Source organism: Helianthus annuus, chromosome 2 (genome assembly GCF_002127325.2).
Source record: "Helianthus annuus cultivar XRQ/B chromosome 2, HanXRQr2.0-SUNRISE, whole genome shotgun sequence".
Taxonomy (NCBI): domain Eukaryota; kingdom Viridiplantae; phylum Streptophyta; class Magnoliopsida; order Asterales; family Asteraceae; genus Helianthus; species Helianthus annuus.
In genome coordinates this window covers 115047075-115071826 of record NC_035434.2, presented here as the reverse complement: position 1 = coordinate 115071826, position 24752 = coordinate 115047075, and the positions used below count along the sequence as shown (strand labels likewise).

At 38.0% G+C, this 24752-nt stretch overlaps 1 protein-coding gene across 1 annotated transcript; it reads right to left on the bottom strand.

Annotated features, from left to right (window-relative positions):
* Positions 1 to 2787: 2787 nt before the first annotated feature.
* On the bottom strand, positions 2788 to 3722 carry LOC110894870 (acidic leucine-rich nuclear phosphoprotein 32-related protein-like). The gene is made up of 2 exons (XM_022142105.1): positions 3435 to 3722; positions 2788 to 3363 (listed from the first exon to the last, which is right to left on the bottom strand). Exons 1-2 carry the CDS (start codon positions 3720 to 3722, stop codon positions 2788 to 2790), a joined length of 864 nt encoding a protein of 287 aa, XP_021997797.1.
* Between the last annotated feature and the right edge of the window lie 21030 nt (positions 3723 to 24752).

Sequence of the window (24752 nt, the reverse complement as noted above, 5' to 3'; positions counted from 1 at the left end):
AGGCATGCTTCCTTGAGATCCGGAGGGATAGGGTTAATCTCCATCCTTTCCCTATACTGAGCAACATGCTCTTCAGGATCCGTGGTTCCGTCATAGAGCTTCATGTTGGGGGTTTGAAATCTTTTTGGGATATCAGCATCACATATAGGATATGCAAACCGGGATATCATGTGGCTATCCTAGGACACCTCTGGAATTGGCTGGACCACCCCAGGTACACCGGATATCATGTCCTTCAACTTCTGAAGCTCCCTGGAAAGTGCCGATGTCACACCTGTATCCTGCAAAGATCCAATACCGTTAGTAGCAAGAGTATTAGTATTATTAGACACGTTACCAGCCTGAGGATTCTGGCCATATCCTGGAGCATATCCTGATCCTCTCACAGTTGATACCCTGACCGATGAAGGTATTTCACGATTATGACTCTAGGGATGACTCAGTACAATGTTGCCCCAATTATCCTCAGTATATACTACCGAGCTGAAGTTCAGTGCTCTAGGTTGCAAAGGAGTGACAGTATCCTCAACAGGCCTGTTCGAACTGGATTTCAGGAGTTATATTTCTCTTATCAACATTTGGTTGGTCTCCTGCTGTTGCTTCATTTGATCCTGTATACTTCCAAAAAGTTAGAATTTCATCATTAGAAGCCATAATAGGGGTTCTCCCTGAAGCGGCAGATCCTTGAACATTCTGAGTAGGGATAATATCCCGAGTTGTGTGAGTTTCGGTCCTCCTTGGGGGAGTTTGAGCCTGTGAAGAAGCTTGTGTCCTTGGAGGTGGTGGAAGCACTGAACCAACTGTTGCAGAAGTTGTAGCAGACATGGTAGAAGAGCTCATGTTTGATTTTGAGGCCATGGACAATAGTTGTGCAAAAAGTTTTGAAAATAGAAAACCAATTAATGATTTTAAAAAAGTTTTTAGCACCACTTACCCCATGGTGGGCGCCAAATTGTTTTGGTAAAAAATTACCGAAGCAATTTAGTGATCAAATTAGTTAAGTGAGGTAGTGTGCTAACAATGTGTGTTAAAAATATTCTGATTATATCGTTTACAAAAACAGTTTTCAGGATATAGCTCAGAATATCGAGCTATATCAACAATCAAACAATGAGCAAAAAAGTAAAGGGTGACATGAGATATACGAGGAAAGCCCTTGATCAATCTAGATTGTCGGCACAAAACCTCGGGAGCTGACAACCACAGCTGCCTTGTTCTTCTTATTACTTCAAACTTCAGGATACAGTGCAGGATATGATACGGATCAACTAAGTGTTACAATGAGATTCGAGTGTAAGTGTAAGTGTTGCGAGTGATTGCAGCTAGTAGAGAGCAGAAGTGTGCGTGAACAATTGTGTCTACCTATTGATCCGATCATTCCTTTATATAGTAAAAGAAATAACAAACTATCCTAAAAATGAGGGATGCTTCAAATATTCCCCTTTGAACGTTGGAGACCCCTTCTTTGCGGCTTCAAGGTTCTCTTCTCAACCGCTTAGTCCGAGTCTTCAGGAGAAGCAGTCCTGTAGGATCGTTTTGCGACCTATATGAGTCGTTCAGAGTCAACACAAAGCTGTTTGAAAGGCGGAAACAGTCAAACAACCTAGAATCAGTGATAGAAAGGTGTAGAAACAGAGTATGATACTTAAAACAAGCTTCTCATTGATATTTGACTTGATTACATGGTGAAAATTGGGCAGCACTTCGTTACACCACAACTGATTTCGTACCAAATGAGAAGCACCACATGCCTATATATAGGCAGATGATTTCACACGAAATAGCCATATGCTATTTCGTACGAAATACCATAACTTGATTTCGTGCGAAATAGCAACATGCTATTTCGTGCGAAATCACAACATGCAATTTCGTGCGAAATCACTTCTAACATACATAAACTTTACATTTTGACCCCTATACAAACTACCGACATGACCTAGACTTTAGACGTAGGCTATAGACATTATGCACCAAAAAACTACCCCTTGGATATTGCCGGAGTCTTCAGTTAGATCTTCAGCGCTTTCTTCACAACGACTTGAACTTTTCTTCCCTCGGCTTAGGCTTTTTCAACAACAACTTCCTAAGCTTCTCATTCTCTTCAACTCTTTTCTTTTCGTCAACAGCCATTCTTTGCACAACTGTATGCCTTAGCATGTTATCTTTATCTTCACGAGCTTTTCTTTCCTTCTCAGCCTTCAACGCTTCCTCTTTCTCAATCACTCGCCACTTAGATGACCATTTACTTTCAGCATTGATTCCTTTTTGGAAGCAGATGGAAACAACCTTCTGAAATTGCATTGCCTGGTCTCTATCTTCAACTTTAAATCCAATCTTGTTAACAAACAAGCATTCAATGTCTTTTGCCGAGCAGTTCACCAACCACAAAGGATCATACACATGAATGTATCTAACTTCATTTTCAACTCTGTAGGTGATCACAGCCTCAATAGTCAAACAGCTGTACAACAAATACAAGAATCCTGTATGAAAATCCTGCTCCATTTTCGGCACTGGAATATTCTTAATCACTTTAGGCTTCTTTATCTTCAGGATTGTTTCTTCATTTCCAGTCACTGGATTCACCCTCCTCACTTTCTTTGGATAGTGAGGTTTCCAGTGTTTGAATCCTCTGAAGGCTTCAAATTTCATCAAACCCCAGATGGGTACATCATGCTTTCTTACAGGATAATCCAGAGTTCTAACTTTCGATAACTCTTCAACATCCCACCAAGGTAGGGACATGATATCTTGTATATACTCAAAATGCTGTACTCCAAATTCTCATCGAACATCATACACATTAACTTGTGGCAGAAATCCCCAGCTGATAATGTCACCAAGTGATACTTCTCTATCTCTCTTATAAAATTTGAGTGGACGTTTGAATTTTCTTTCAGTATTCTTTCTAAACCACTTCTTGCGTTCTTCGCGCTGTGCATATTTCGTCGTCCAATCAAAGTTTTTATCTTTCAAACATTCTGCAACTTTCCTTCTCAACTCATCGACGTTCTCATGACTGAAAAACTCAACCAGCGTTGGAAATTTTGAAGTATCAACATTCGTATTTTCTTCATCGCTGCAGTCTTCAACCTCAACTCGATCATAGTTATCAGCTTCCTCAACATACTTGTACTGATACTCAGGCTGCTGATTCATATCAAATGCATTCAAATCTTCTTCAAAGTCAAACTTGATGTTAGGATCATCAATACGCGTCATCTCAATAATATCGTTCATGGTGTAAGTATGCCTGATTTCTCCTTCTTCAACTTCAGGCTCTAGACGCAAAATAAACTTTTCTCTTTTATCAACGTTCTGTTCATCAACGTTCTCCCCCTCTCCTGTAACATCCTCAGGCTCTTCATTCACATCGTCATGAAGATAATCTTCGACATTCTCTTCATTTGACGCTTCTGTAACTTTAATACCTGTGCCGCTTGACCATCGTCATCATCATCATCACTATGGCTGCTAGCAGAGAATACATCGTCTGCATCATCTGTCTTGTCTTCATTATCATCCTCTTCATCATCATCCTCCTCGATCTCTTCCTCATCATCAATAACATCATCAATCAACACGTCTTCCTCAAAAATACCGGAAACAACAGATATTGGACGAGGATTCTGAATAGGTGATTCAGAAACAGAAGATGGAACAATTGATCTTTCAGAAATTTCACTAACACCTTCAACAGCCTTTCCTTTATTTTTCATGGCAGCATCAATCTCAGCTTGATGTCGAGCTCTAACCTCTTCAACTTCAATCTCTTCAAATCTCTGCTCAACTGACTTTCCAAGCTAGTTTTCTAACACTTTATTCATCATGTATATCTCGTGTTCTTTCATTGCTTTAGCAGCTTCCAATTCTTTGTTCTTTAACTCGAAGTACTTGTTCTGCTCATCTCTACGTGCTTTCTCTTCCTCTAACTCAGCAACTTTCACTTTAAGAATATCAATCTCTGCCTGATCAGCTTCAACTTTCTTCATCAATGAGGAATTTTCAGCTTCCACAATCTTTACACGCTTCTCTAGTTTCTTCTCATGATCCAACAACTTCTTGTTCTCAATCAACACTTCTTCCACTTTCTTTTCCAACTTTTTCACTTGTTCATCATTGACAAAACCGAAATCTCCAATTTCTTCAAGAGTAATACCCTCCGGAACATTTGGAAATGTTTTGTAACCAGAAGAACCAGGTGTAGTTTGGACAGGTGGTTGTGTGGATGGTGGTGTTTGAAAGATTTGTTGTGACGTAACAACAGGTTGTTCATGTGGTGGTGATTGGATTGGAGATGGTTGTCTTGGTGGTGATTGATGAAGTGGTGAATGAATTGTGATGGTTGTTGTTGTGGTTCTGGTGGAGGTGATGGTGGTTTACTCGGTTTTTGGATTGGTTTCTTCTTCAACAGAACTTTCAAACTCTTTGCTGCCTTTGGAGTAACAACTCTCTTTCTTGCGCTTGCTTTCTTTCTACCACCAGATGATGGAGGTGTCTGAGATTCTATAACATGCTCAGGGGATGGATTGTACAATTCATCATCTTTATCCTCTCTCCTTTTTCTCTTTAGTTGTTTCTCTTTTTCAATCTCAGCTCTAATTCTCTTCGCACGTTCTGTTTCATCAATTTCTTCTTCAGACGAGCTTGATGAGCTTTTATCTACATCATCAACTTCTTCATCACCAGCTGTCTTTTCTGGTTCAGCATTATACTCATTAAGAGATTTCAAAAACTTTGCAGATTCAGGAGACAAACGGACATCTCCTTCAACATTAACTTCTGCTTTAGCTTCAGCTTCATATTCTTTATCTGATTCATCTACAAGCATAGTCTCAACACTTTTCTTTTGACGCTTTTTCTTTGGCTGAGATGATGAACCCTCCTCTACTTGAACTTTTGGAGTTGTCTTCCTGCTTCTTTTCTTTTCCTCTTCCTTCAGAAACCACTCATTTCTTGTTTCTTTGAAGCTTTCAAGCATTTTCAACTCATCAGCATAACTTGCTTCTTTCATTTCTTTGTCATTCCTCCACTTCTGATGATCAATCGGATCTAGATCTTGGTAATTTTTGTCTTTGATGAACCCAAAGAATTCAGCTTTTGTTGATGGCTCTGGATGGTTTGGGTGATATCTGGCCAATTGTTTCAAAGACTCATTATCCATGTGGAATAACTCCAACAAATCATTCTTTTCATCTCTCTCCAAATCAGGATAAGCGTGATCTAACATCATTTGAACAAATCATGGATAAACCCAAGTCTTGCTTTTCGAAGTAATATTCTCTACCATGTAATGGAACACAATCTTTGAAAAGTTCTACTTCTTGTTTAGAACAAGTGCCGTCACCATATTCATCTGATAATCCCGCATCACATCATAACCTCCTTTTCGGTGACTGAGTGCATGCAATACTGAATGTATAACAAACTTGTAAGACTTTGGAAAACACGCTTTCAAGTAGTTGGCCTTGTTTAGTGGACCATTGTAACCCATCCGCAACATGCAACCTTTGACCATCCTCTCTGGGAACTTTGTTGGAGAGTTTTCATCGTCCGGAAAGTTTATCACCTCACGTACTAACTGCTCTGTGATAATGATCGGTTTGTCTTCGTCATTCAAGCTCACAATTGAATTTATCGTTTTGTGTTCTTCGTCATATGTTGCATTTTTCCAGAGTCGTTCAATGTGTGACCGAAATACAAGATGTTGATTTGTTAAAGCTTTCTGAATCGGAAACCTTTCCATGAACTCTAGAATCCCTGTGAATTCAGCCATCTTTGGTATCTCCTTATCGTAAACACAACAGATGTTGTGCAATGGATCGAACTGCACATTAGAAGCCTGAAAAATACAAAATAAACAGAAAATTAAACACTTTGAAAATTTTCAACATAAACAAATCATTCAAACGAAATCCCATTTCATGCGAAATCATATATTCAAACGAAATCAACAGTTCAAACGAAATGATTGTTTCACACGGAATAACATTTCAAACGGAATAGCCTGATTTCACGTGAAAACAACTTCAAACGAAATAGCATGATTTCAAACGAAATCAACTTCAAACGAAATAGCTATTTCGTGTGAAATTGACATTTTCATCAAGGTGTTATTTCGTGCGAAATACCTTGTCGTTTCATTTGAAAATGGCAAAGTTACAGTTTGAACACAACATGATCAGATGATGAAATTGATTATATGGGTTTGTTCTATATCAAATTCCGAGCATGAGGGTGTGTTTTATTCATATTTTAGACCACATAAACACCCTAGATCTAAGTCCAAAGTTTCAGATCTACCGATTTCATACGGAAACATGTCAGCAACCTCAAATTGGAACCCTAGACAAGATCTATAACATATTCCGAGTCCATGGATGTGTTAATCGATCATTTTTACACACTGATAAACCCTAGAGCTAAACATGAAGTCCATGTTCATCATCGTTCAAACAAAAATAGTTAAATCTTGGTTTAATCAACATAATATCGCACCTTTCCCATTATTATAGTTGTGTAAACCAACTAAAATCAGATTACAAGCAACAAATCGGGCAGAATAACGGCTTAAAATCGAAGTGATGGTGTTTCGTTTGAAATCGCCTAGGCAGAGGGTTTGAAACGAAATGAGAATAATGGTCCGTTCATACGAAATCAGACCCCTTTATATAGACAACCTTATTTCGTGTGAAATAGGCATTGAGGACTTTTCAAACGAAATCAAGTTCAAGCGAAATCAATGTTTTCAAGCAAAATCTCATTTTCAAGCGAAATGGCTATTTCGTGCGAAATAGTTATTTCGTTTGAAATTGCACTTTTTCCAAATTTTCAAATTTTTTAACTTTTTGTCATTTTACCGACACACCCAGTTAACCAAATCCAAGTTAATTACCTTGGTCAACTGTTTAGCCTGCCAAATCCAAGTTAATGACCTTGGCCGACCAGTTTATGAAGATGCTGATTTTCTGAAACAGATTTTAGTTCAAATTAATGAACTTTTGAACTTTCAAGCAATTACCAATCACTTTTTCTCAAACTTCTGCTTACCCAACCCTCATGATCCAGACTTGTTCAGCACATAAGACTTTGATCATCTGATCCCCAACGTCCGTTGTCGAAAATAAGATGAAATGCAAATCTTTTTGGATTTTAGAAAATGCTAAACAAACAGACAATCTTTTTGGATTTTTTGATAAGCAATGTGTCACACCCCCGAAATCCACACGCGGAGTACCACCGCATGGAGGCGTGACATGACCAGGATCAAGCCACCAATCATATTGAACAATGTAAATAGTAAATGTAATAAGTAAAAGTCATTCGTCAATACGAAAGGTGTTCAAAAACCAACATAATCAAATGTGTAGCGGAAGCATAAATGTAAAAACCAACTTAAGTAATAAGTTTGAAATGTCATAAATGTTTAACAAAGCATCCACGATCCATGTCCACAACGACCGCGCCTCCCAGTGCAAGCTCCATATGTACCTATTGACCTGCAAGGCATGTAACAACGAGTCAACAACAAAGTTGAGCGAGTTCACAGTTGATTGTTTAGTTATAGTATTCATTTCGTAGGCTGTATGTTTGTTTAGTAAACCATGTATCGTATATACTTGTATCGCGGCCCTCCAGGCATGTTTGCGAAGATTAGTGGGAGTTTCCCATGTATTCTAGACTAGTTATATTTGTATCGCGGCCCTCCGGGCATGTGTGCGAAGTTTAGTATTTGTATCGCGGCCATTCCAGGCATGTGTGCGAAGATTAGTATTTGTATCGCGGCCATTCCAGGCATGTGTGCGAAGATTAGTGGGGACTTCCCATGTATTACTAGTCTAGCAGTATCTATAAGTGACCTTCCCCTAACGAGGTCAGTGGTGCATAATTCCAGTAACAATGTAAGTACAAGTAATCATTCAATCCCATTCCCAACCCCGGGAATCCCATGCCTTGGTAAGAGTGTAAACTCACCTTGGTTTGCTCGGTATGCTAAAGTATGTGCTCGCATATAATCAGTCAAGTCCTAAAGTACGCACGTATATATAATCAGTTTATGTTCACTAAGTTCACGTATGCTCAAACAATCACAGTGGTGTTGAAGCAATGATCACCAAGTAGCACTAAACACGTATTCAAAATCATACAAGTCATGCGTATCATCTAACAGCAGTTAGTTAACCCAGTTAAGTCTTAACAGATTCAAACTATGTTACTGTGCAGATTACCCACTCGACGAAACACCCCCTGTTTCGTCGTTACTTCCCTTCGACGAAACATCCTTTTGTTTCGTCGTGATGTCTTCGGCGAAACACACTTGATTCGCCGTGTATGTTTCGTCGTTAAGTGGTTTCGGCGAAACACATTTGTTTCGCCAAGTTGCTTTCGTCGACAGGTGTTTCGTCCAAAGCATTAGTTACGCCGTAACAGTTACAAAATCTCAGAAACCCTAGTCACCGATTAGCATACAGAAAGACATACAATCATACAGCAATCATTCAACCAAATCATTGAATAACATACTAGTAAACCGTACCCTATACATAACAGTTACTGAACAGACATGTAATCCCCAATATCATTAGGCGCTTATATGATTAATACTAGTTTAGATCTGTTGGTTCAAAGAACCATCATATGATTACGTTCTAAGCAGTTTAATCAGGTGTGCAATGGACGATAATACGTAAGACTCATGGAACCTTAATCAACATCATGTTTCACATAAATCTATGTAACCGATCATTCATGCGTAACAAAATCAAGATCATTATATTCATATATTCACAGCCATTTCATTATTCAAGCATACACATACAAGTATCGAGCAATCAAGGAATCATGAAACCGATTAAACAAACACACAACTAACCGAGATAGATGTGGTGAAATAGTTAATCGCTAAGGAGGCTTGAGAGGACACACACAGCTGCCGTCACACTAGGGAAAAGTTCTAGGGTTTTCAGATTGTCAAACGTGTGATGAATGAACAGAAGACTAGATAAATATTTCATGAAACGAGTTGGGCCCTTGATGGGCTTCGGCGAAACTGGGCTCGGCGAAACACTTCTATTTTGTCGAGATTGTAATGACGAAACAAACTCCTGTTTCTTCGGATTTGGTCATGGCGAAGCACTTGCTTCGTCGGGCCTTTACATGGTTCAATTAGTTTAAGTTTTTCAACAGGTTCACATTATATCACTAAACACATATACATGTAACCATCACAATTACGTTTTATCATATCCAACACATAACATATCCAAAAATCATCTCAAATTATAATCCAGTGTACATTTACAAGGCAACAATCAAGCAACTAAACAGTCAACATGCAATAGATGCGAATAAGGAATCTTGGAAACTCGAGTTGTCACACAATGAACTGAACATACAATATTTTTGGTGAGTGTGTTAGGGGATCATATCAGCTGCCGACAAGATACAAGTACCGTTAAGCTTTGATTACATATTCGGTATTAAACAGTTCGCTTTGATTGTCGATATACTGATCCTCTTAAATTTTCACACAATTTTCAATCTGTTCACGATATGGATTTAGTGTTTTAAGATCTTTACTTTTACGCGTGTACCACCTCAGAATATACTCCCGTATCCAGATCACTATATTGAGTCTTACAGGTGAGTGCACACTAATGATATCTGTAATTGGGTGAATGCGAGACCATGAGAGCTCAGGCTAGAACTTCCGTTCGTACAAAAAGATGCCGGCTTGACTTTCGGTGGGTCCCCTTTGGGGATCTTCTTTACAACAGCACATGATTAGCATTTTGCAATGTTTCATCATTTTTATGCTGAGGGGAGGCTTTATGAATAAAGTTGTGCAGAGTATTATACGAGGACTAGGCTATTGCTCCCGCAAAATCAGAAGTCCTGGTATAATACCCCAGATATCATCACGCACAAAGACCTAGTATGTCAGAAATAGGATATTTCAAACGAGATTTCAGGGGTTACCTATATATCCTGGAGATGTTCCCCACGTAAAAGTAAGTTGTTATTTTATGTTTATATCCCAAACAAATTTACTAAATGTGTAAAAACCTATCGACACATCATTTGCGAGACTGCTTAACACATTTTTAACTTTTCATATCTTTAGCGTACTGCATCTGTCTAGCTGATGTACTATCATTTCCCCTTTTTACACAAACTCTTTTTCAGATTTTCAATGTTTTTGGATTTTTCAGATTTTCTAATGTTTTTGGATTTTGAATTTTTATCATGTTTTTGTATTTTTCTGCAAACTTTCTCCTCCTAAAAACAAATACATATTTTTGTGTTTTTGTTTTTATCAAATGCAGAAAATAAAATGTACAAAAACTTTGACAACATGAAGCGGATCACATCAGATCGCCGTCCTCCTTGGCTTCACATTCAACAACCCTCCCAGAAAGCAAATTTTTTAACCCATTTAATTTCAAAAGATAGTTAAATCTCTTTTTATCAAACGGTTTGGTGTAAAAATCAGCCCTCTGTTCATCGGTGTGTATATGTTCGATTCGAATCAATTTCTTCTCGTGACAATCACAGATGAAATGATGTCGAATTTCTATATGCTTTGTTTTAGAATGGTGAACCGGGTTTTTTGTTATGTTTATCGCTGCTTCATTGTCCACAAATATAGGCGTGTCCAAGAACTGCAAACCAAAGTCTCGCATCTGCTGTTGGATCCAAAGGATCTGAGAGCAATAGCTCGAGGCTGAAACGTATTCAGCCTCGCATGTAGAGAGCGCTACTGAGGTTTGTTTCTTACACTGCCAAGTGCCTAGTCGAGTTCCGAAGAACTGACAGCCTGTAGTGGTGGACTTAGCATTTTGCTTGCAGCTACCAAAGTCCGAATCAGCATAACCTGTGAGAGAGAAGTCACCAGACTTAGGATACCATAAGTCGGTGCTTGGGTAGCCTTTCAAATACCGTAAAATGCGTTTCACGATCGTCAGATGTGACTGTCTTGGGTTAGACTGATAACGGGCGCATAAACACGTCGGATACATGATGTCCGGGCAGGAAGCAGTAAGATCCAATTATCGACCGGTAATACGTCTCGTCCACTTTCTCTCCACTCTCATCTGGACAGATTCCGTGATTTTGAGCTAAGGGGTTTGATGTTGGAGTAGGTTCAGACATGTTAAACTTCTCCAGAACATCGTTCACGTATTTGGTTTAATGAATGAAGATTCCTTCGGGCATTTGTTCCACCTGCAGCCCTAGGAAGAACTCCATCTCCCCCATCGAACTCATCTCAAACTTTCTTTTCATCACTTTCTCAAAATCTTTACACAAATCATCATTTGTCGATCCAAAGATGATGTCGTCGACATAAATCTGCACGATCAATAGATGTCTTGGAACCTCTTTGGTAAACAAAGTACTATCAACCGTCCCTCTGGTGAACCCGTTGGCCAGCAGATATTGGGAAAGTGTCTCGTACCAGGCTCTCGGGGCCTGATGCAGTCCGTAAAGCGCTTTATCCAGAAGATAGACTTTGTTTTTGTGTACTGGATCTGTGAACCCCGGCGGTTGTCCAACGTACACTTCTTCTTTGATTTTGCCATATAAGAATGCAGATTTCACATCTAGCTGGTAGACTTTGAATCCTTTCTAGGACGCGAATGCCAGGAAGATTCTTGTAGGATCGTTGTGCGACCTGAATGAGTCGTTCAGAAGAGTTGTTTATCCGAATCAAAGGCGGAATCAATGAAACGGATGCTCAATGTAATTATAATGTCTCTTGTATTAATCTTATAGAATTGCAGCACCTGGAGACAATCCGGTAGTACTTCGTTACCGAATACAAGACCTGATTCCGTTTGGAATGACAACCTAGTGCCCTATATATAATAGATGTGATTCCGCTTGAAATGACCAAGGACACTTTCAAGCGGAATTAACATTGTTAATTTCGCTTGAACTTACCATTGACCGTTTCAAGCGGAATTACCAACTATCCCACTAAATTCAGGTTCTAGCAACTCGAGCACTGGTTATCCTACCCTATTACATGACTCGATACAAGATGAAGTCAATAGACATAGTGCACTAACAGACTCCCCCTTAGATGTTGACGAAGTCTTCAGTGTCGAGTCTCTATCATGACACATCTTCAATCTTGATCAGTCTTCATGCTCTATCCAAATTGTCTAACACTGTAAGCATCTATCAATCTTTTTCTTTTCTTCACAGGTTCAGAATCTCATCCTGCTCTATCTTTATCATTCTACCAGAATCTGACTCTGGCTCTTGCCTTATCAGCTTCTTCAGGCTCCCCCTTTCATCAAGCTTCCGTGCTTTAGGGATCGAAACCTTGCTTTCAGGTTACAAGCTCCCCCTTGCTTTGAGCTCGTCTTCAGACTCCCCCTTAGACTCTGCTGTCGGGATCGTAGTCTGGTACAGTATCTGCAACACTCATACGTTTATAAGTAACAACATTTTAGACTTCCAGGAATCGTAACCTGGCAATTCAATTTCCTCTATCAACAAATTTTATGATTTGGCAAAGTTTGAAAATCCAACTCCCTCACAGTTAATCATCCAAGTCCAAACTAATGACCTTGGAGATATCACAAACTGTTTTCGATTTTTGTTAAAAAAAATTCAAGTTACCAATTAATGAACTTGTTTTATTATCAGAAACACAAACAGCTTACTTAGATTTTGACACTCAGCATCTTAGACATCGGTTGTCGAAAATAAAACAGAATCAAAAATCTTTTTGTATTTTCTGAAATATAAAGCAGTAAAGAAATATTTACAAACATATTTACAGACAATATTTTTGTTTGAGTTCGCGTCAGAGAATCATATCAGTTTATGACAAATCACTAGTACTGCTGAGCTTTAAACACTTTAAGTTCTAAACGATTCACTTAGATTGTCAGTATACTGATCCATTTAAATTTTCACACAAATTTCAAATGTTTCGAGATACGGATTTAGTTCTTTTAAGGACTTAAACTTATTCGCGTGTCCCACCACTTGAATATACTCCTGTATCCAGATCCCAATATTCAGTCTTACAGGTGAGTATACCTAGATGATATCTGTAAGGGGTTAGATGCGAAACCGTGAGAGCTCAGGTCAGAACTTCCGTTCAGCAGAGAGATGACGGCTCGACTTTCTGTGTGTCCCCTTTAGAGGATTTTTTTACAACAGCACATGATTAGTATTTTTCAATGTTTCATCATTTTTTATGCTGAGGGCGATGCTATATTTCAAGCAAGCAGAAAGTATTATACGGGGACTAGGCCATTGCTTCCGCAAAATCAGAAGTCCCGGAATAATACCCCAGATATCACTGAGTATAAAGACTTAGTATCTCAGAAAGAGGGACCTTTCAAACAAGATTTCGGGGGTTACCCATATATCCGAGAGATGTTCCCCACAATATAAGCAAGTTTAAAATTTAGGTAGGTTTATATCTCGAACATAATCTACTAAATGTGCAAAAACCTACTGGCATATCATCAGTGAGACAGTTTATCACATTAAAACATTTTATTTCTTTAGCATACTGTGATTGTCTACTGATGTACTATCATTTCCTCTTTTTACACAAAACTCAAATTTTGAATTTTATCATGTTTTTGGCTTTTTCAAATTTTCTAATGTTTTTGAATTTTCTGACAATTTTTCTCCCCCTAAAATGTAAAACCATTAAAAGAAAATTTGACAAACCGATACTGATAGCTTTGTCTCGCCATCCATTTTCTGCCTTTTGTGCACTGAATTACAGAAAATATAACATAAAGTACCCCCATGATTTACAACCCATTGATTTTCTACAGTTTGAAAACCGTTTTTCAATCTTGTGAAAGTAATCATGTTTGTTCCGCCGTGAGGGTTTCGGCATAATTAATCAACACATATTTTTGTAATTTTCTATTTTTTGAGAAAAATTAAAAACAAACATATTTTTGGTTTTTCAAATTTTTAACAAACTAAACACATATTTTTGGTTTTTAATTTTTCAAATTTTTAGGGTTTTTGAAATATGGTTTATTTATATACAGAAAACAAACAAACTCCCTGTTTAACCAACACAGGGTCCAGCCGCCTCTTCCTCCTTTCCATGTGCCAGGCTACTCTAGTTTCCATCCTCACAGTCTTCATTTTTCTTGAGCACCTGCACATTCAACTAACTCAATTACTTGAACAATTTAGCCCAGGTCTTTTTGACCTTAGGCATTTCAATACAATATGTATCATTTAACTACGGAAAATCTTTGTCATTTTGCACAAAGACTTTGTCAATTTTAACTTCTACTTTTTCTTCGTTTACCAAAGTCACTTGTTTCTTAACACTCCATGTTTGACCTTTAGGAGTACCTCGTTTGTAAAAAAGTGACTCTTTTTGAACATTTTCATTTTGAACAACATTTGGTTTCCAAAACTATTGAGGTTTTGTCATATCAAATGATGTTTTCCATCTTTGCGTTGTTCTGAATCTAGGTGTGTGAGAATTCCAGGTCTGTCTTGAATCGAAGCTGTTCGGGTTTGATTTCCAATTTTGATTCGAAGCAAACTTGTTTGTGATGTACCTCCAAGTTTGTTTTGAATCAAATCTGGTTGACCTTTGTTTCACATCCTCAGATTTCTGTTTTTGAACATCATCAGACTTCTTTTTCATCTCAACATCAACAGGTTTCAGATTTGGATACTTACGTGCAAGATGTCCTGTTTGATCACATTTGAAACATGTTCTCTTGGACACATCTTTGACCTGTTGCTGCTTTTTCTTTTGAGCTAAGAACTCGTCATTAGAGTGTTTAAATTTGAGTTCTTTTTCTTCTGCTAAACTTATTCCTTGAACAAAATTCATTTTTGACTGATAATTTGGCGTTTCATTTTTATTTCGACTTTGTTTCTTCTTATAACCCAACCCCGCCTTCATGTTTTTCTTCTTGTAACCAGGTTTGTTATAAAAAGTTTTGTGACGTTTTCCAGCAAACTTTGAAATTTCAGATTTTTCAATTTCAACCATTTTGAAAACTTTGTCAATCTTTTCTGAAATCACATTCTGAATCGGGAATACAACATCTAAGAATAATTTGTCCAATCCAATCATGGTATAAACCAATCCTTTTGAATCATCATTCAAATTTTTCTCGGATTTTGTGTTTTTCAGATATTCATCATGAAAATTACCTTCATTTTCATCCTGTGATTCAGACTTACCTGATTCAACCAACTCTTCTTTCAATACACTTTCAACGACTTTACCTACCACCTCTGAATCACTAGAATCATCAGATTTGGCATAGATTTTGTCAATGTTGTCTGGCAATTGATCTACCAGGTTGAAAGCTTTTTCGACCTTTTCTTCATCATAAAAGACAAACTTTTCCGGTGGTGGAACTTGATGAAACTCTGAGCCAATACCTTTCTTGTTTTGCTCAGAATCTTTTCCATCCGGTTTTATGTTGAAAATACGTTCAAGCACATATGATGACGCGTGATAACTTTTTAATTTGTTGTTATCCTGTTCTAAATCAGCAATATGTCGTTTTAGCTTAGCAACATCTTCAATATATGAATTTACAACACCTTGTTTAATTTCATACATTCGTTTTAGTTCCTTTGATGTTTCAGAACAATAATTCAATCTTGATTGAACAAACTTCATTTCACCCTTCACCTTTTCATATGACTCTTTTGTAATGTGATATGCCAATTTCATTGAGTCATATTCTTTCTTCATTTCTTGACAAACATTTTATTTTTGATCACATTCTTCTGTCTTTTTCAAAACATTTTCTTTCAAAATCTCATTTTCTTTTTCTAATTTTTTTATATTTTTCTGAAAGTTTTTCATCATTTTCTTTTAAAACTTTTTCATTTTCTAGCATTTCTTTGCATTTTTCTTTGAAAATGTTTTCGATTTTTGTGAATTCAAGATCTCTTGTTCTGAACTTCTCATCTTTTTCAGTACAAGCTCTGCATGTTTCCATGCATTTCTTGCACTGTTCAATCGATTTTAAGATTCTAGAATCAGAATTTACTTCAGTGATTGGCACTTCGGTGTTTTCAGCTGCCTCTGTCTACTTCAGCTCTTCCTTCTTCTCATCACCAGCACCTTCATCACTAGCAAACTTAAAATTCTCAATCTTTACCTCAGTCAAACTTTCAGTTTTCTTCTCATCTTCTACAACCTGCTGTTCTTCAGTAACAGCTTTCTTAACTTCTTCATTCACCTCAACTTTTTCTTCAATCTTTTCTGTCTCAACAACTTTCAAATCTTCTTCTTTTACAACTCCAACTTTCTTCTCAACCTCAACTTGAACAGCTTCAACTTTTATTTCTTCAGCATCTTTCTTCAAGTTGATCAACATTTCTTCAACACTCTTCTTCATTCACTCTTCATCTCTCTTTCTCAAACACAATATCATAGCATATTTGATTTCCTTTTCATGCCTTTTTGCATACGTGTCATCTTTTAGAACATTTCTATAATATTCAGCCGATGAAGGAATTATGAGAAGAACATCTTCAAAGATTATGTCTTTCTTCGGAACAACTGGTTCACCTTCTCTGTTGAAGTAGCACTCTCTCTTTTTATCCCATCTTTTATTCATAACAGCACTCTCATATTCTTCCTGCATCTCATTCATTCTGTTCAAAGCAATGTTTCTTTCTCTGTAAGTTTTCTCACTTAGAATTTCTTCTCTGGTTTTCTCTTTAATTTCAGCTGTGCCCTTTTCTTCTTTAATTTCAGCAACAAGAACATAATGTTTGCTCTCTGTTATAGCTCTACCATGAGCTGTTTTTCGAATATTCTCCAAACGATCTTCTTTTGGAAGAATTTGACTCCAATCATATCCTTCATCATCGTAGATTACTGCACAAGCTCTAGATTTCTCTCTGGGTTTATCTTCGATCATTTTCGGCTCTTCTCTGCTTCGGTGGTAGATTGCCTTTCGGTAGTAATCATCATTGAACGGATGTTCATTTCCACCAACTGCAGAATTAGTACATTCTCTCTTGAAATGACCTTTCTGCTTACATTTGAAGCAGGTCACTTTGGATTTGTCAAATCTAAGTTTTGTTGATGCACCGCCTAACGATTGTTTCCCAGTAATCTCCATGTATCTTTGAGCTCTGCGAATGAAACTTGCCAAACACCAGCGGATGTCAATGAGTTCCATCTCTTCCTGATCAATCTGATCGTAGTCTTCTTTGGTTAACTCCGAGTTTCCAATTTTTCCCGCTACAAGACCTTCATACGATTCCAGAACTGATGCAAGAAAACTCATTTGCTGTTTAGCAGCATTGATGCTCATTGCAGGATAATTTTTCAACTTGAGAGCAATGTTGCACAGTATCTCCTCTGCTTCTTCAGAACTAGCTTTTGAAGCCGATGAATGATAACCCGGATCATAACTTGATGAGCTCTTCTGTGGCTCTTTTGTCCTCTCACCACTGAAAGATGTCTTTGGTGAACTATCAGCTTTCACCGAAGGTAAACTTCCTTTGTAGTACAGGCCAACATTCTGTTGATGCGAAGAACTGCTCATCTTGTTCTGTTTCTGCAGCTCTAGTTCATGACTATCAATCTTTTCTATCAAAACATCAAGAGAAATTGTATCATACAAAGCATCATTTTTCAGAATAAAAATAAACGTTTGCCACTGATCAGCTCGTGGTAACGCTTCTATGATCTTATCAATGATTTCCTCTCTTGTTTTGACAATGCCAAAACGATCAAGCTCAATTTTCAAATGACCAAATCTTTCAATCATTTGCCTAACAGATTCATCTTTTAAACTATCAAACAAATCGAATTCTTTCTTTAGTAAAGCAATTTTGTTTTTCTTTATTTGTTTACCCCCCTCTGCCTTAACCTTCAAGGCTTCCCAGACAGATTTTGATGATCCGTCATGTTGCAATAAAGCAAACATATCATTTCTGATTGAAGATTGGATTAAAGCAATCATTCTTTGTTCAGCTGCAAATTCTGCTTTGTCATCTTTGGATAATCTCTTGAGTGGAAGATCTTCGCCTTTATCATCTTTTGGTCGTTCATATCCAAACTCCAGACAGAACCAGCTTTCGTGTGCATACGCTTTTGCCCAGTTGATAAACCGCTCTTTCCACCAAGTATAATCTTCAACACTTTCCAGAGTTGGTGGTTTTGAATGTCTGTCGTAGAAGTTGTCATGCTTAATATTCTCATTTATCGCTTTCGTTATGGTTTTTGGCGTGACTGTTGAAATTTCGGAAGACTCGGATGTAAACGCGTTGAAAAACGTGTTGTAGAATTCTTCAGACATGATGTGAATTTCTTGAATTATAACCTGGAGACAAACAAACACAATCAATTTCAATAATATCAAATAACCTGAGACAGACTGACACTCGGTTGACGTGAAATGATCTTGACACGTAAAAATCCACTTTCAAACGGAATAGTGATTTTCAAACGAAATCACTTTGAAGCGGAATAATGATTTCAAATGAAATCATTTGGATGACACTTTCAAGCGAGATCACAACTTGAAGCGAAATCAGAACTTCAAACGGAATTCCACTTTCAAGCGGAATCACTTGTTTCAAGTGAAATCTTCAAGAGAAATAACACTTTGAAGCGGAATCAGATGAACTTTCAAGCGAAATAGCAGATTCAAGCGGAATCATATGCTAATCTCAAACGAAATAGTACTTTTCAAGCGAAATCAACTGAACTTTTCAAGCGGAATCAGGATGTTCGTTCAAGCGGAATTAGGTTTTTGGCCTGTTTTTGTCACTTTTAAGCTGAATTTTGGTCTGATTCTTTTAAGGGTTTGTTAAAACACTGTTTCGCATATAATGTGTGAAATTCAGTCCATTTTGTTCGTAAAATCTTGTGAATTTTGAAAAAGAAGGTGTAGAAGTCAGAAAACTGATGATATCAAGCTAAACTCTTCCTCCTGAGCTTTGATACCACTTGTAGGATCGTTGTGCGACCTGAATGAGTCGTTCAGAAGAGTTGTTAATCCGAATCAAAGGCGGAATCAATAAAACGGACGCTCGATGTAGTTATAATGTCTCTTGTATTAATCTGATAGAATTACAGCACCTGGAGACAACCCGGCAGTACTTCGTTACCGAATACAAGACCTGATTCCGTTTGGAATGACAACCTAGTGCCCTATATATAATAGATATGATTCCGCTTGAAATGACCAAGGACACTTTCAAGCGGAATTAACATTGTTAATTTCGCTTGAACTTGCCATTGACCGTTTCAAGCGGAATTACTAACTATCCCACTAAATTCAGTTTCTAGCAACTCGAGCACTGGTTATCCTACCCTATTACATGACTCGATACAAGACGAAGTCAATAGACATAGTGCACTAACAATTCTTATCGCCTCGAGTCTAGCAACAGGTGCATATACTTCCGTAAAGTCAATGCCTTCTTGCTGACTGAATCCCTGTACTACCAATCGTGCTTTATTTCTTACAATCACTCCTCTATAATCCCTTTTACATTTAAAGACCCACTTTGTCTTTATCAGCTTCTGATTTTCAGAAAGATCTACCAATCTCCATACTCCCAGCTTCTCAAACTGCTGCAGCTCTTCCTGCATAGCGTTCACCCAGCTTTCTTCAGTTAAAGCTTCCTTATACGTTCTTGGTTCAACCTGCGAGATGAAACACTTTAGTGAAAAATCAACTTATAAAGGAGCAACAGATGTATAAAAACATGTAAGAGCTCTGTTGACCATCTCTCGAGCCCCGAAGAAAACCCCCTCCCCTTCGGATTCCATATCTCTTTATTTCTGCCATATCTTTAATAGCGGGTCCCACATTTTTACTCCACTCTGAAGATCACCAATTATCTGCTCTGAAGGATGATATGACAAAGTTCTTGGCATTGCTGTGTCAGGCACATTCACTTCCGATTGCAAGTTCGTGATGTCTTGATCACCAGTGTGATCCTCAGCCTCTGTAGTTGCAACATTTGGCTCCTCTTCAAAAGTCGGAACGGGTTCCGATTCTGATTCGTCAAATTGATCAAATGTTGGAGCTGGTTCCTCTGGGGTTTCTTGAGCTGTTCCACTTAGACCGGCCTCGTGATCGTTTGAACCCTCGGTGGGTGGAGAAACTACTAGCGGTATTGGCACTTGTTCTTGTGACAAAGACTGCTGATATTGATACAGTAGTGCTAGTTCCTCTTCACTTGGCTGAGTCGGCAGTTGGAAAGACTCCCAGAGTTTGTCGTAGTCGAAAAGCAATCTTTGTCCGGGAAGTTGCGGTGGAGCAGTAAGCTTCTAACAATCAACATGCTGAACTTGAATTATCTTCCCCAGGCACGGAACGAATACCCTCTTAAGCGGACTCGCATAACCTACAAAGAAACCCTCGTTACTTTTAGCACCAAAATTACCATCAGGATCAATAAAAGTATAAGGTGATCCAAACGGTTCTAAAAACTTTAAATTTGGCTTATCACGATGAAGAAGTTCAAAGCAGGTTTTCTTGTATTTCTTCACTGTTAGGACACGATTCAGTGTATAACACGCTGCTGCAACTGCTTCACTCCAGAAAAATATTGGCAACTTGGAATCGGCGAGCATTGTTCGAGCTGTTTCAATTATGGTGCGATTCTTTCGTTCAGCTACACCATTCTGCTGTGGAGTGTATGCTACACTAAATTCATGAAGAATTCCTTTCTCATTACAAAACTCGAGCATGCGATTGTTTTTAAACTCCGTTCCATTATCACTTCGTATTCTTCTGATCGGCAATTTGTACAGCGTCTCCATCTTCATGAACAGTACCATTAACGAATCAAACGTTTGGTCTTTGCTTTCAATACACATCACCCATGAAAATCTGGTAAAGTCGTCGGTGACCACCAGACAATACAAATCTCCACTCAAGCTCTTCACATTAAATGTTCCAAAAAGGTCCATGTGGAGCCTTTCGAGCGGTACCCTGATTGAGTTCAGCAACTTCTGTGGGTGTGTCTTATTTGTTTGTTTTCCCTTCTTGCACTCTACACAATCATCATTTAAATGAAAATTTTTTAGATTTACACCTTCTACAAGATCATTGTGCACAAGAAAATTCATCTTTCTGACATGAATGTGGCCCATTTTTCGATGCCACATTCTTGACTCTTTTTCAGTCGCTTTCGTTTTTGTCACAAAACATTGTTTCTTATGATCTGTTGTTGTTGCGCCACTCATATCCAGGACATACAAATCGTTTTCCTGGGAGCTCGCATCAACACCATATCCTCGGGAATTTTAAAACCAGGTTTTATGATTAAACATTCATTTTTTGTAAAGTGTATTGTAAAAGACTTGTCACAAATTTGTGATATGCTCAACAGATTGTTTTCAAGTTCAATGATATAGTTCACTTTGTCAAATGTAACCACTCCATTTGTTAGAGTTCCTTCACCAACTATTCTGCCACTCTGATTCCCTGCAAATCCAACATATCCTCCATTGATAGATTTGACGTCGTAGAGCAAAGCCAGCATTCCCGTCATATGCCTTGAAGCTCCGCTGTCCATGATCCACTTCGAGATTATTGACCTCGGAAGCCCCTACATACATCCAAGAAATTCATTCAAACAATGAAGCCCATGATTTCTTTACCTTTGGAACACTGCCAAACACAAGATCACATGACACATCAACTTTCGGAATATTAAAGATGACATTCGGAACATCAGGTTTAGATTTTGGTTTTAAATCTCCCTTCTTGATTGGAGGAAACTCCTCAATCAATTTATCCAACTCAAATTCAAGTTCTTCAATATCATTTGCAAAAACTTTTGGTTCAAATTTTAGCTCACTTTCCATCTTCTTCACTTCAACTGATTGTTTTGATTTTGCCACCAATGATTGGTTTTCAAAAATTTTTGTCTTCGGATAAACCTTTGAAGTCTTTCGAGTCTTCGAAGATTCGCCAATCTCAAAGATTGATTTCGGCTTTTCTTCGGACTTCAAAGATTCACCTCTTTTCAAAATTCGAACAGGGGAAATCATTGGTGTTTTGCCCTTAACATCAGTTGAAATTTTAGGTTTGGGTTTTTGCAAAACTGGTTTCTCAAGCTTTTTCACACACTGCTTGGCCATGTGACCAATTTCATTGCAGCGGTAACAGATTCTTTTGTTATATTCGACAAAAGTTGATCTGTAGGTCTCCTGTCTCAATTTCTTAGCTGCATTGAAATCGTCAATGCCTTTTTGACTGAAGATATAATCCTTTTCATCAACAGTGTTCTTACCAGCAACAAAAACATCACACAACTTTTCCTTTGGTTTTACCTCATTTTTAGCCATCTTCTTTTCAAAACCAACACCTTTCTTTTTAAAGTTGTTACCATGTCTTTTGTTCTGACCATGATTACCCACCCACTCTTTCTTTCCCGGGTTGGTTGTTTGTTTCACAAAAGATCGTTTTGGTTTTGAAAAGAACTCATTGTTGTTAACCTCTGAAATATCAATCTCAACAAGTTTAAACACCTTTTCAACATTTTCCAATCTGGCATTTTGAATTGGATACTCAAAATCAGAATAGAGTTTGTCAGTTCCGGTCATTGTGTAAACCACAATGATCGAATCATCATTCACAACTGTATCTGATTTTGGTATGAACTTGTCTAAGAAGTTACCATCTTCTTCAGAATCAGAAATGGAGTTTTCAAAATGAGTTTTCATAGTATCAAACTCCGAATTATCACTTTCTTCATCTAACACTTGGTCAACAACGGTTTTGATCACCTGTGACTCATTATCAGTGTCGGATGGAGAAAATGTAACATCTATATTCTAAGGCAACTCATTCTCCACGGTTCTAAATTTGAGATTCAATGCAGTTTCCACCCCATCTGGATACTTTTGAGTGTAATGATTCCACATTGGGGGTGGAACACTTTTGAAGACAGGCTTCGCATCAGATTGTTTCAGAACAATTTGATCAATAACATATGATGAAGCAGTATAACTCATCAGTTTCTTATCAACTCTTTCAGTTTCAATTTTCATTAACTCAAGTTCTTTTTTCAAAGAAGCAATTGTGTCTAGATGGATGTTTATCTCCATTTGTTTATCCATGACAGTAGATTTTAGCAAATTCGTGGCCTTTTCATTTTCAAGACTTTCTTGTTTAATCATTTTGATTGATCGTGCCAACGTGTCATATGCTTCTTTTATCTCACTGAGATCATATTTTACTTCATCAGTAAATTTCTTCAATTCTTGAAATTTGTTGTCTTTTTCAAGAAAGTCCATGCAGGGTTTTGAACAATTTTTGCATGGAATTTCATGAATTGAATCAACCTTCACAGAAACCTTTTCTTCTTGGTCAATTTTAATATCAGTTTTACCAAACCCATCAGACTCTGACACTGACTCTTCTCCTGATTTGATCTCCTCAGTTTCTGATTTCTCGTCAGACTCCTTTTGAACTGACTCTATTTCGACAGACACATTTTCAACTGACTCGGTGTCGACTGACTCCGTTTTGACAGATTCTGTTTCTACCTCTTTCAGCTTTCCCATCAATGCTTTGTCAGCAATCTCCTTTAGAGTCTCTTCATTCATTTCTTTGGAGACGTCTATTATCTCTTCAACAGGAGCTTTCTCAACGTCGTACTGTGGGCAAAATCCGGTAGTTGGCTCGCCAAAGAAACCTGCAAAAGATTCAAACATATTAGGAGGCATTATTGATTTGAAAGAACTAGCAATACTCTCCTGTTCAGATTGATAGTAGTAAACTTCTACATCAGCCTCTTCAAGAGCAGCCAAGCTCTCTTCAGATACGACTTCACTGACTTCTTCTGTTTCAACAACACATTCCGGTTCTTCCACAATCTCTGCCATCATGGCCATACCCTCACTACCAAGGATATACTTATCCCAACTAAAACCTTCAGCAACCTTCTCATCATCCTGATTGACTAGAAGAGCCGTTTCAGGCTTGTTTTCGATCTGAGGTCTTTGTGTGAATGGTTGTTGACTTGTCTTGTGATAAATTTCCTATCTGTAGTAGTCATTCATGAACGGGTTTTGATTATTGTTGACCTCCCTGTTTGGACATTCCCGCTTGAAATGTCCCTTCTCTTTACATTTGAAACATGTGACTTTTGATTTATCAAACCCAAGCTTTTGATCCGGTCCTGAAAGACTGTGCCGACCAGTTATCTCCATAAATCTTTGAGCTCGCCTCACCAAGCTTGCCATTCCCCATTTGATATCGATCAACTCTAGCTCTTCTAGATCAATCTGGTCATAATCTTCCTTTGTCATATCAGGGTTTCCAATTCTACCTGCAACCAAACTTTCATAAGATTCAAGCACCGAAGCAAGTAGTCCTATGTGCTGTTTCACTGATGATTCATTAAGTCTTGAGCATTCTTTATGTTCACCGCTATGTTGCACAGAATTCCCGGACCTTGACTTTGACTGTTTGATCCTGACGAACTTTGGGTGTATGATTGATCTGGTGAGTTTTGAACCTTTGGATTTGGTTCAAAACTTGCAAATGGTGAATTATTGCTACTTGATATGAGAGGTGAAACTCCGGATGTTGAATCAGCACTGAAAGCTGTCTGGATCTTTGGGCTTAGATTTGTTGTTGCCGGAGAACTTCCTTTGTAGTATAATGAAACATCTTGTTGCACAGTTGAAGACTTCATTTTTCTAATCTTCATCAGCTCAAGTTCATGTGATTCAATCTTCTCAATGAATGAGCTAAGGTTGAATCCGACATACTCCAAATTGTTTT

Excerpts from the sequence above, each read along its gene's own strand:
- LOC110894870 (XM_022142105.1), bottom strand. The coding sequence starts at position 3,722 with ATGAAAAATAAAGGAAAGGCTGTTGAAGGTGTTAGTGAAATTTCTGAA. Across the intron at positions 3,364-3,434 it reads ACGATGGTCAAGCGGCACAG|CCTGAGGATGTTACAGGAGA; the intron begins GTATTAAAGTTA and ends GTGAATGAAGAG.